This window comes from Leucopleurus acutus (assembly GCF_964270905.1).
Source record: "Leucopleurus acutus genome assembly, chromosome: 17".
In the NCBI taxonomy this organism is placed as follows: domain Eukaryota; kingdom Metazoa; phylum Chordata; class Mammalia; order Artiodactyla; family Delphinidae; genus Leucopleurus; species Leucopleurus acutus.
Window position 1 is genome coordinate 3,869,847 of NC_139159.1, and position 13,807 is coordinate 3,883,653.

Here is a 13,807-nt window from a genome sequence, read left to right on the forward strand (position 1 = left end):
CCCATAATACTCTTCACCATGCTCTGTGCAATGCCCACCTCACCATAGGCTCTTAAACCTTACCCGCATGTATGCAAAATCTCAACACTCTCCAAAACTTCCCCCAGTGACTCCTAGGACTTCCCAGAGATCCTCTTACATGCAGCTAGGACCAGAGGAACTTGTATTTTCACTTTGCTTTTGCTACAGCTTCCTCATCAAGGTGCCTGGCAACTACCCTGCTGCAAGTACTTGCTCTGCAAATGCTCCTCCACCGCTGGGCATATGGCATCTCCCCAGGATGTGGTAACTTTAGCTTCTTCCCTTCACGCATCAGGTTCAAAACCAATGATCAGGACTGAGCAGCAGCGGGATGGGGACAATGGGGGCCATTTCTTCCCTGCAGTTGACCCTGTCTTCCATGGTCTCCTTTCTGGTCCCAGCACAGAATCTCCTTTCTCTTACTTTAGCCCAAAACGAAGAAATCAAAACCAACAAACCCTCCCAAAGAAAACCCTTAGCATATCAGCTCACATAACTGTGTTCTCAACATGACGACCAGGTCAGCAGCTCTCCAAATAGTGAGATCCAGGCAGAAAACCACTGCAATTAAAAGCCTCACTACACACTTCCATGTAGATAAATATAATTTCCACAATTAGGTGAAAAATGTGTCTCAAACATTATTCATGTAAAATATTTTCAAATAAATACTAAGTAAACCAACCTAAAAAGTAGTTAGAGGCAAAGAGTTCTGAAGTCTTTTGTTTAAATACTGAAGGAACTCATCCCTTTCACAGCTGGTGAGGGCCTGGAGATTCAGGGCATGGCGCAGTTTATCAGCTGAGGATGAGGGGAGATTGGGGTTTCGCTGACTCCACCGCAAACCTGGATTCCCCAGCTCCTGATGCGCATGCTTGCTTCAGCTGCCTTTAGTGTCTTAAGTGTTATCATTACCTTAAACTGCTTGGGAAGAGAGAAGGGGAGACACATCTAATTTCTAGGCTGATCTTTGAATGCATTTTCCTAAGTTACATATAAATGAGATTTGTAAATCGTATTGGAGATAAATGAAGATTCTTAGAAAACAGCTTGCAACCATTTAACTAGGTGATTTGGGCCAGATTTATAGCTGATTTATAATGACAGACATGCCTTGTTCATCTCTGTAATACTGATCATATTTATTTAGTTTGTTCAATTTGTCTTCAAGGCTGCAGGGCATTCTTACTCTGTCAAAAGACACCAACAATTACATTGATTTCAAACCACAGAAAATAGCCACACTAGGCTACCAATGAAAAACAAGCCCAGCATCAGATAAACCCTCCCACAAGCTGCTCAGCTGTCAGTCAGACTCTGGCTTCACTTGGAAAGTGGAAGAGAAAAACCTCAGTGATTGGTGAAAATGGCTCTTAAATTCCCTCCTGAAGTGCTCACTTTAGAACCACTACGGGGAGTAGTAACCAGATTGCACCATTTTAAGCAGCCCATAGTAATGTCATTCATTCTAAAAATGTTTGTTTAGTGCAGCGTTTCCCAAAGTAAGATTAGTCGTGTGTGAGATAATTTACCTGCATGTTCTACAATCTGTAATGGAAACATCTTACACTACCTTAACGTGGCCCTTATTTAAGGATATATATGATACATTCCTTCTAGAATTTAATGTCAGGAGCCAGTCTCCTCTAGATGAGTTCATTTGATTCCATCCAACAGACAATTTGAACTTTATAAACGTTTCCTGTTTTCTCCCTTTTCTTTAACTGCCAGGACATGCAGAACTAAATCGATCAGTTGCAAAACTCTTTTCTCATTGGATGATGGTTTCTGATTTTTTTTTAACTGTTCAATAATACCTGCTAATTTTAAAGAGTCACAAAATTCGGCAATGTATAAAAACATTATCCATAGCTCTGCCATCAGAGAGAACCCACCATCTCCTTCTAGTATAATAAATATTGTACACATTGGCAATGGCACAACATGTGTATTCTATAAGCTGCCTTTTCACTTAGTAATAAATAGGTCATGACCATTTTTCTATGCCAATAAATAAAGCCATGTTCAATGGCTCATAGTTTTCCATGGGTGTATACATCATGATTTATCTACCTAGGCCCTTATTAGTGTCTTTAGGTTGTTTTTAATGTTTCAGTTATAAATACCGTTACTTAACTGCTGCTTTTATGTCTTTTTTTTTTTTTTTTTTTTTTTTTTTGCGGTACGCGGGCCTCTCACTGTTGTGGCCTCTCCCGTTGCGGAGCACAGGCTCCGGACGCGCAGGCTCAGCAGCCATGGCTCACGGGCCCAGCCGCTCCGCGGCATGTGGGATCTTCCCGGACCGGGGCACGAACCCGCGTCCCCTGCATCGGCAGGCGGACTCTCAACCACTGTGCCACCAGGGAAGCCCCTGCTTTTATGTCTTATTTTAAGCCCCGAAAGTTATCTTTCAAAATAGGTAGGTATGATGAATGAATCAATGAATGAATGAATGAAATTCGAGGAACAGCTATCGGTAGCTGGCTTTAGCATTAGCACCTATTCTTCATGGTGTGAAGATGAATAATTTCCTTCCCTTCTCCAGGTCTCAACCAAAATGAGTGAAACTCCTTCCACCAGTTTTTCCATGATTCGTCGGATTTCTTCTGAAGGTCAGGTTCCTTCTCGCCAGTTGGGCGTCACTCAGCCTGTCGTGGCCAAAAGGATCAGCTTCTACAAGAGCGGAGACCCGCAATTTGGCGGCGTCCGGGTGGTGCTGAATCCTCGTTCTTTCAAGACATTGGATGCTCTGCTGGATAACTTGTCGGGGAAGGTGCCCCTACCCTTCGGGGTGAGGAACATCAGCACCCCCCGAGGAAGGCACAGCATCACGCGCCTGGAGGAGCTGGAGGACGGCCAGTCGTACCTGTGCTCCCACGGCAGGAAGATGCAGCCGGTGGACCTGGAAAAGGCCCGCCAGCGCCCGCGGCCCTGGCTCAGCAGCCGGGCCCTCAGCGCGCACGTGCAGCGCGCACGCGCCGCCGCCGCTCCCGCGGCTCCCGCCGCTCCCGGCATGCTGCGCGCGCCGCGGCGGCTAGTGGTCTTCAGGAATGGCGACCCGAAGACGAGACGTGCAGTCCTCCTGAGCAGGAGGGTCACGCAGAGCTTTGAGGTCTTTCTGCAGCACCTGACGGAGGTCATGCAGCGCCCGGTGACCAAGCTCTACGCCACGGACGGAAGGAAGGTGAGCACCGTGAGGGACGTGATGGCGGCCCCGGGGAAGGAAGGCTTTTCCCGCGCCTGTGCGTGCTCCCTGCTCACGGGAGGGCGCTGGCTCCCGCCCTCCCCGCGGTGGCTGTTCGTTTCTGGGTCAATGCAATGAGGCGTGGGCCCTGTGGGGCTCTTTGTTTTTTCCTCACATGCTCCGTTCCCTGAGCCGCGCGTTATAGAATGTGTTGGCACAGAATCTGCCTCGACGATATTTCTTGAAAAGGTGTGGCCAAGGGTGACATTCTGTTGGGCACAGAAAGCCTTTTCCTGTGACCTGTGTGTCACTTTCCCGGTCCTGGTGTGTCCGTCAGGCCCTTTCCCAGCTGGATGCTTGAGTGGGGAGGACAGGGGCAGTACTGTGTACCCTTTAAAGTTTTTTTTGGTTATGATGGCAGAAGACCGGTCGGCCTGTGCCAGCTGTGGGCTGAAGACGGGTGTTAGACCAACACTTAGACCAACACTCGCCCCATACCCTTGGTTCATCGATATTTTGTATACGTCATTTGGTGCCCAGCGAGTGGTGGGTGATTATGAAACCCAGGAGGCTGTTGAGTTAATCAGTTATAAACTCACCGTATGGAAAGAACAAAACTTCATGCTGCTCATGTCAGGACCATAACTCTTTGATTTTCCCCCCTAGGTTCCCAGTCTCCAGGCTGTGATCCTGAGCTCTGGAGCTGTGGTGGCAGCAGGAAGGGAGCCATTTAAACCAGGAAATTATGACATCCAAAAGTACTTGCTTCCTGCTAGAGTACCGGGGATAATCTCTCACCGTGTGTACCCCAAGGGAAATGCTAGGTCAGAAAGCAGAAAAAGTAAGTCACTTAAATATGTAGCCCTTATTTTTAGCCCTGAGTTGTTTTTGTTTTAACCTCAACAACAACAAAAATTTGAAATGCCCAAGGTCGCGAGGCCCCTCCACAAGACCACCAGAGTCGAGAGTCAAAGCCAAACGGCAAGGGTCATTTATTGCAGGTTCGAACCTGGACCTCCGCGCACTCGTTGCCGGTGACGCTAAGAGGTCCTGGCGGAGTTTAGTACAGCTCTTTTATAGACCGGTACAAATATAGTCGCCGATTGGTTGACTTTTAAACAGAGACACTAGTCGCCGATTGGTTGGACGGTTGCGGGGGGGGGGGGGGGGTCAGCAGGCGTAATTACAGAAGCGAGAGCGGCTGGTTAAGTTTCGGTTTCCTGAGGTTTTGTTTCTTAATTAGAAATACTTAAGGCGGGGCCATGGTCGCAAAAAGAAATAGTGTAAACAGGAGGACTGATACAACCCTAGCAGTGCTGCGGCCTCCACCAGCCCAACGGCAGGGCGTCGGGAGGCTGTGCGCCCAACTTCAGGCGGCGCTCCCAAATGTGGCAAGCCCAGCGCCGCGCCCTGGAATGGTCCTTTTTCGGCCCTTCCCCTCCGGAAAGAACAGAGAAGAAATTCCAGGAAAAGCACAAATTGAATGCAGGGCGTCAACTCAGTCCTATTCTCACCCAACTAGAACATAGCCCCCTCAAATTCATCTTAACTGACCGATTTCCTTCATCACAGAAAAGGAGAGGATCAAAACCTTCTAAACTGAAATTTGTTATATTTGTAGCTGGAGAGAGTTGTAGAGATCATCTGATAATTTTTTAAAAAAGATTTTTTTGAAGTCAGTCAGTCAATGATATATCTGTTTAAATTGATGAGGTTTGTTTTTTGTTTGTTTTCTGTTTTTGTTTTTGCATCTAATACCTAGATAAAAGATCGAAGTACCACCATTGATTTAGAGAGGAATCCTAAATTCCGTGGAATATGTGGAAGTGACACTCTGGTGGTTGCAGAGTTTTCTCTAAATAATACCATGCAGATCATAGCTGAGCTCAGGTTAGTTGATCGACGTATTTAAAAATAATCTCTGGAAACTCCCTGGCTTTCCAGTGGCTAGGACTCCATGCTTCCACTGCAGAAGAGGGAACGGGTTCGAACCCTGTCCAGGGAACTAAGATCCTGCATGCCGCACTGCTTGACCAAAAAAAGAGAAACCTCTAACTACACATACATGCTCTACTTTCTGAAGTTATTCCAGTAAAAGTCACAGGCCCTTAAATCCACTTTTTATTTATTAAAAAAAAGGTTCATATAGCCAGTTCATGCTCGTTAACAGTACTCTGGGTTGATAGTTCCTTAGGAAATGCCATCTAATGAGACATTATCCTTTGGATAGGTGAGGAGGAGTGCCTCTTGACACCCAAGAGTGTGGGATAGGCTGTAAATTCCCTTTTTCAGGCAGAGCTAATCTCATTATTTACAGTGCTCAGTATTTTAGCTCCAGGCGAATGTGTTGATTGCCATTTACACTTCCTTTTTAATTTTTATTTTATGTAAACATGGAATGGTACATTTTAAGTGGTGTTAATTCCTTTACTTATTGCTGAACTAGGCAGACTCAACTATTCCTTCCTGTTGTTCTTTAGTTATTTCATGGATACGCTAATAGCCAGTCGTTCATGTGTCTGTTCCATAGGCGTCAGCTGCCCAGGATCTTATGTGCAGGTAGTGTTAGTTCACCCTGGTCATTTCATCAGAATGATTTTATTGTCTTCTGTCTGATGTGGGTTTCTGAGCATGATTTTTAATGGCTTCAGGGAATCTGAGGGCTTTGTTAAGTTTTTACTTTAAAAAATGATGAGTGAGACAGTTTCATTTATAATTTTGGCGAAAGTATACTAAAAATTAAGAGGAAGTATCTCTAGGCTTATCCTTTGAAACTAAAGGTATTTAATTGATGGTAAGCATGTGCACATCTATACAAACTACTAATTTGACTGAGTTTAGAAAGCATGAGTTCCAAGGTTATCTCTAGAGGTACACATTAAAAAAAATACCTAGATATCTGGGTCTTTGACTAGCTCTGTTCTCTTTTGTGACTGATATTAAATAAATGCACTGATTATACAAAATGAATGTTAAATTCATAATTATTACTAGATTAACCTAGCCTTTAAAATAAATTCTAAAAATGTTTTTACTTTCATAATGGTATAGATATCTCTCGTCGATATACACAGGTAGGAAAATGAATACCACTGTAAATTATTACTTGCTTATATGAATAGGTAAGCAGCACTTGGTTAGACCCCAATTTCAGTACTGGTGAACAGAATAAAACAACAAAACCAAATCCCACAAAAATCTCGTTATTTTTGCTAGAATCCTTAGCAATTTCTACTTTATACTTTCCTTTTTAAAATTGTCTTACTAAACTCTTTAAGATTAAAATTCTGTGAATTTCCTCATTGAAGTAGAGTTATAAGTTCTCTTTTAAAGAGTAGTTTGTAGAAATATACCAGATACTACAGTAAACTAAATTGACGAATGAATATATAGAGGTGAGAAACTTATTAACAATATCTTACTATGAAATTTAGAAAATATGGTATTTTTCTTACTAATTATTTTTTGTTTTCTTTCTTTGCTGCCTCTTCTATTGGACATTTATAACTTCTCTGTCTTCCACATTATATTTTGATGTGGGGCATCTTTTACTTTTAAAATCTTGAAAGTGAGCACACATGTACCTTCAAGCCCAAGGTCTCAAATTTATTCTGTTTCTTCTGACAAAATGCAGAGTAATGATTGCTACTCAGACCATTCTTTTGCTTCTGAAAATTACTTGGCCTTAGAAAAAAATGATTCTCAGAATTTATTGATATATCCTTCTGAAGATGATGTTGAGAAATCAATTATTTTTAATCAAGATGGTACTATGACAGTTGAGATGAAAGTTCGATTCAAGATAAAAGAGGAGGAAACCATAAAATGGACAACCACTGTCTGTAGAGCTGATCTTTCTAATAATGATGAAAAGAGTGAGGTAAGCAGTTTCCCAGGAAGAACAGATGATGGATCATCTGGTTTAAAGATTACAGCATGTTCATTGTCTGCAGATGTCTCACCTTTGGAGAAAGGCAGTATTCAAGAGGGCAGTTTGGCAGAGGAGATCAACAGTCCAGTGAGAGATCAGGATACTGAAACTTGCAATTCTGCTAGTTGGGAGAATGCTGCTATGGACACAACTGCCACCCAGGGAACTCAGGATCAAGCGAAACATCATTTTTATAGGCCCCCTACACCTGGACCAAGGAGAGTCAGGCAAAAGAAATCTGTGATAGGGAGTGTGACCTTAGTATCTGAAACTGAAGTGCAAGAGAAAATGATTGGGCAGTTTTCCTATAGTGAAGAAAGGAAAGATGGGGAAAACAAATCTGAGTATCACATGTTCACACATTCTTGCAGTAAAATGTCATCAGTATCCAACAGACCAGTACTTCTTCAAGTTGATAACAATGAGCAGGTAGAGTCATCTTTAGAAAGAAAAAAGGAAAGCAGACTGCTCAAATCAAACGCACTAAGTGCTGGTGTTGTAGAAATTGCAAGTCAGAAGATGTTAGACATGTCCCATAATAACGGCTTGCCACAGACTACATCAGAAAACTCAGTTGTGGAGGAAGGTATAGTTGATAGTGTAACAGCGGACAACAAAACTAGTGTCAAGAATTTAAGAACTTATGGTAACACCAGCGATAGAGCCAGTCCTTTTTTAGCAGATGCAACTCATTCTTCAGGTAACAACTCTGGAACTGACAAAACTATTTCAGAGACCCCAGCTTCAGTAGGATCCTCTACTGTCACCACAAGAATTGACAAACTAATTAGTGAGTTTTCTCAGTGTGGTTTAACAAAACTTCCAGAAAACGAAAAGCAGATTTCATCATCTGTTGCCAGCAAAAAGAAGATGAAATCTCAGCAGCATGTGATAAATTCCAAGCATCAGGGTGGGGAGATTGCAAGGAAAGGAATCCCCAGGAAGAGTAAAAGAATAAACACAAGAGGTAGAATTGCACAGGAAACCATACTGCAAGATTCACGTAGTCCCCTTAAAGGAGAGACACTTTGTGAGAAAGACCTCCATGCAGGTGATACGGTAATTGAATCAAATTATTTTTCTTCCAAAAGTAATAATGCTGTGAATTCCAGGAATCTCCCTAGAAATAAATTAAATACTATTCATAATCCTAAGGTTCAGGGACTTGTAGCCAAAAGAAAATCCAGACCACTAAACAAAGTAAACTTAGGAGGACCTACAAAAGGAGAAATTGGTCAAGGAGAAAAAGTGTTTTCCCATAATGAATTTAGATATTGCAAAAATACTTTTGAAAATCAAAATTTATTTCATATGTTTAACTTTCTTGAGCAGAAACCCAATGCTTTTTGTGGTCCACAGGCTCAAGCAGAAATAGCATCTTGGTATTTGAGAGGAGCGTCAAAGAAGAGTTTAGTTTCAAAAGTTAATAATTCACACATAACTTTAAGAAGCCAGAAAAAACAAAAAGGGGATAGGTTGAAATCAGATACTATTGTAAGTAAACAGCATGTCACAACGAGGGCAAAGTCCTTAGCTTCTTTGCAAAAAGCTGTTTTTCCTGAGGCTATTACCCATCATTCAGTTCAAAATTATGTACAGAGATGGTTGCAGAACATAAGTTCAGATTCAGCTTTGCAACCTAGACAGTCAGCTCCAATATGCACAAAGGAAAGGAGTGTGGTAGGTTATAACAACAGTTGTTTTCCAAGAAATAATTCCCACAAAAGTTCTGGAAAAGGAAATAATTTTGTCCTGGAAGGTAATAAACATATAACTGAAAATGCCAGTTTGACAGGAGATAATCTAGGGAAAGAGGTCGGTACATCTTTTGACAAAGATAACAGTGAAGAACTTAGCAAAGATCTCTATGGGAGCCAGGTTGAATCTCTGAAGGATGCTTACTTGCTTTCCATCCATGAATATCGTACTTTGTCACAGTCAGCTATTGATGATGCTAATACTAAAAGTCAGGTATCTGCTGAAAAGTCAGGACAAGAGGTAAGCCTTGTTTACAAAGACATAAACCTAGCTACAAAAGGGCAAAGTGTAGAGGCTGCCATTCAAGTAGATCTTATGGAAGAGGACACTCCAAAACACCTGTTACCAGTCTGGTTGCTTTGCCAACTGCAAGCTTTAGTTCCTAGTAGTCACAAGACTCAGAATGGAGTTGTTCAAATGCCAGGTTCACTTGCAGATATTCCCTTTCCTTCTCCGATATATAATTCATCCACTAATGTTCTTCTGGCTTGGCTCCTGGTGCTAAACCTAAAGGGAGGTATGAATAGCTTCTGTCGAGGTGATGCTCACAAGACTACCAGCAGAACTTCAGAAATACTTGCGTTGTTGGAGGTTCTGAAGCACATTGCTGTCAAAGAGGAAGCAGATGACTTGAAGGCTGCTGTTGCCAGTTTAGTGGAATCAACCACAAATCACTTTGGACTCACTGAGAAAGAGCAGGACATGGTTCCAATAGATCTTTCTGCAAATTGTTCTACACCCAACATTCACATAGCTCCTAAATGCATTGAAAATGGGAAAACACAGAAAATCTCCTCTTTAGATGGAGGCTGTTCTGCCAGTGAGGACAGTGTCTCTGAAGTCTGTGTTTCAGAGGGGACTTGCTCTCCATGTGAGATGTGCACTGTGAATAAGACTTATCCTCCAAAAGAGACTTGGAACCTCAGTGATAATTCTTTCCCCAGTGATGGCTGTACCATGGATCAGACCTCCATGAATAAGGCTTGTTTCCTAGGAGAGGTCTCTTCACTTACTGACACTGTGTCTTCTCATAAGCCTTGTGCTTATGAGGAAAACCGTATCCGTGAGATGGCTTGCTCAGTTGATGAGGCCTCCATTCCCATCAAAGTCTGTAATACCAGTGACTTTTTAAATTCCAAAGAAAACACATATACTGATAATTTGGAATTGACCGAAGAGTTAGAAAGAGTTGGTGAAGTTCAGAAAGACCTAAATATTTTGGCAGACCCTGGGTGTAAACATGGCTTTAGTATATTGGTGTCACACCAAAATGTCAGTAATTTAAGCCACAGTGGCTTTTTCCAAGATGCAACTGAACCAGAACTTCATAGGAAACATAGTTCTCTAGATGAATTTGAAAATTGTTCATTAAAGAAATTTCAGGATGAAAATGCATATACATCTTTTGATAAGGAAGACTCAAAGACTTCTGAAGAACCAGGCTCAATAACCAACAGCGTGACATCAAGTGAAAGAAACATTTCAGAATTGGAATCTTCTGAAGAATTAGAAAACCAGAACACTGATATCTTTAATACAAAGGTAAATTCAGGAGAGCAAGCTACTGAAGAATTGATCCAAAAAGAGTTAGAGGCTAGTAAAAATTTGGAATTGATCAAAGTCTCTAGCAGGAACATTGCAGAAGAAGAAGCAAGGAAGGGTGTCATTTGTGAGACAATCGGTAGGAGCCTGGCAACACCACCATCTTTAGTATTTTGCTATGATTCTAAGCAGAATACTGAAAAGCAGCTCATTGAAGGAGAAACTGAAATGAGAGTAAAAATGATGGTGGAAAGCATGGAAGCTGGAAGTTTTGCAGAGTCTCTCCTTAATTTTAAAAATGACCTCAAAAGGTCAGGGACTTCTGATCGGTCAGATTATAGACAAGACAGTGAGAATGAACAGTCATATAAAACATCCAGTGATGGCCCCAGTGATGGTGGTGAGGAGGTGGCCCAAGAGAAAGACTATAATAAAGGATTTGTTAAAAGGACAATAGAAAAACTTTATGGTAAAGCAGAGATGATGAAACCATCTTTTTTCTCTGGGTCTACACATACATCTCAGGTTTGTCCTTATGATTCTATGGAATTTCAGGGTGCTGGGAAGGTAGGTCTTTATGATTCTGAAGGTCAGTCATTTGGCTCTTCTGAACAGGTATCTAGTAATTCAACTGTGTTGCAGAAATTTCAGGAGGAAAGGCGAGATAAATGTGATTTTAATAATGTGAGGGCCAGTTACCATGGGGAAGACATTGTAGAACATGGTACTGAACAAAATGGTCGTAACAGAATTCCCAGAGACATGGAAGAGGGGGTACTGATTGACAAGGGCAAGTGGCTTCTGAAAGAAAATCATTTGCTAAGAGTATCATCTCTTGAAAATTCTGGCATGTGTGGCAATGCAGACACCACATCAGTGGATACTCTACTTGATAATAACAGCAGTGAGGTACCGTATTCACATTTTGGAAATTTGGCCCCAGGCCCAAATATGGCTGAACTCTCCTCTTCAGAATTGGAGGAACTGACTCAACCTCCTGAACTGAGATGCAATTATTTTAACATGCCTCATTGTAGCGACTCTGAGCCTTTTCGCGAGGATTTGCTGGATGTTCAGAATAAAACTTGTTCTCAGGAGAGAATACCAAACCACCATGCAGAAGAGACGTGTAATCATAGGTCAGAGAGAGCATGCACATCTGTCACTCATGTCTTCACATCTGCTGGTAACAAAGTCCATCCTGTCTCTGATAATACTATTAAAAACCAACCATTGCCTGGTAATAATGTAATTCACGGTGCACTTCAGGAAGGTGACTCTTTGGATAAACTCTATAATATTTGTGGTCAACATTGCCCAATACTAACTGTTATTAACCAGCCTGTAAATGAGGAACACCGAGGATTTGCATATTGCAAAGATTCTGATATTGAAAATTCTTTGAGTCTCCAATTATGGATGAAAATACACCCATGTTTACTACAGTCAGACAAAAACATGTTCAGAGATAAGAACAATAAAGCAAGTAGTAGAAAAGCGTTTATTGATAATGCCATTGGCAGTACATTTGATTGGCTTTATTTTAATAGCACATTTGACTTGATGGATAAAAGGAGAAAATTAAAAAGAATTAACTTCTTGGGCTTAGAGGAAGAAAATAATTTAAATAAGTTTCAATCATATTTAAAGAATTTCTTGCACACATTGTTGCTAGTTGGGGGTCCTGTGAATTCAAATATACAAGACCCCGGAAATCAGACAAATGAAATCTTTGAAGTAGTTGATGAGAATAACAACGTCCTAAATAACAGATTCCAGAACTCAGGAACAAATCTCAACCAAGCAGTAAGAGAAAATAACTATCATTGCTCCTGTGAAATGCTCGGCCAAGCCTGCCTGTTCTGCCAAGTTGAGGCATCCTTAGATATCAGCAGCAGAAGCACGTTAGAAATATTTTATGTTTTTGAAGATGAAAATCTTTTCATTTGGGAAGAGGAAAACTAATTAAATTGAACTGGTCTTGAAAGCCGTGATGAACAAGAAGGTCTCTCATTTCAATATCAGCACAGCCTTTCTTCATGAGAAAGATGAGGCACATGGGATGGATGTGGATTAGATAACCTCTAAGAATTTGCCACGTCTTCAAAATGAGCTTACCCCAGAAATCTTGCCACTGGATTATCCGTCTTGACTTTCATCATTTCTGTGTTCTTCAGTTTTTCAGCAATTACAGACTCAGTTTCTATTCTGTTATTTTTGAAGTTCCTGTGTGTTTTTTTCTTGAGCATGTATAATTTCTTGTTTCTGTTTTTTTTCTCCTAAGACACCATAAATGCCCCGAGGACAGGAATTATACCCACCCCCCCTTTTTGTTATGTTGTCAACTTAGTGCAAAATGTGTATTGAAGATATTGGTGAATTAATGGAATAGACATAGCCTCAAATTACTTCATTTATTAATTTTAACTGCTGATTTGATAAAAGTCTGTAAGATCTCAACAACAATCTCGTAAGTTTTTTTTGTGTGTGTGTGCGAAATGTGTTGAATCTAGTTTCCTCAGAACATCTGTCTAATGTACTTGCAAGCATTTCCATGGGAGAGGATTCACTGTTTTTCCTCATGACTAGAAAAAGATGCTGTACTACTAAGCTGGCTCTCCAGTACTTTGCCTAGAAATTAATGATCTCTTAAACATTAGTAAAATGTCAAGAAATTCAGATAGGTCAGAAAAAAATGGAAAAGTGTAAGGCATGCTCTGTGAAGAAAAATGAAAGGAACTGGAATGATTTAACTTGGAAAAGAAAAGAGAAAGGTGACTTCACCCAGAGTTCTCAAAATTGAAAAAGAACTGCTGTGGAGAGGAACTTGACAGATTTCTTTCTGTGTCCACCTGCATTAATAAAATATTTAACTAGATATAAATAAAAACATGTTGCTTAGAAGGATAAATAAATTTGATTAGACTAAGAACCATAAATTGTCTCTTGAATACTTGTTATTTTTGCCTGGGGCTTAACCAGGGTATCTTTTAAGGTTCCTTGTTCTTCATGACTATTTGATGGTATAGAAACAAGTCTTATAAAACGTGGGAATTTATGTCTCTTGTCTGGAACTGACTCGAAATAGAAAAATTAATGTTTTTGGAGCCACACACAGAGGTGCTAAAATAACAAATTTGGCATTGGGGAACTAAAAGTAATTACCTATATAAGGAATACCTTTGGTTTCAGTTCAGCATGAGTCATAAATCCATAAAAAATTATGAGTTGCTATTTATTTAACCAGAGAAGTCTACCTCTACATAGAGTATGACTTTTCTACATTGTGATACACTCTTCTAATTGAAATATGGAAGTTGTTACGTAAGCTTCTGTAATGAGCAATGAGAAATTTTGGTGAAATAAAAGGG

General features: G+C 40.9%; 1 protein-coding gene across 1 annotated transcript; it reads left to right on the forward strand.

Annotated features, from left to right (window-relative positions):
- Nucleotides 1–2,578: 2,578 nt before the first annotated feature.
- On the forward strand, nucleotides 2,579–12,401 carry RP1 (RP1 axonemal microtubule associated; the record flags this gene model as incomplete). The annotated part of the gene is made up of 3 exons (XM_082858669.1): nucleotides 2,579–3,205; nucleotides 3,872–4,046; nucleotides 6,775–12,401. 3 exons carry the CDS (start codon nucleotides 2,579–2,581, stop codon nucleotides 12,399–12,401), a joined length of 6,429 nt encoding a protein of 2,142 aa, XP_082714795.1.
- Nucleotides 12,402–13,807: the final 1,406 nt, after the last annotated feature.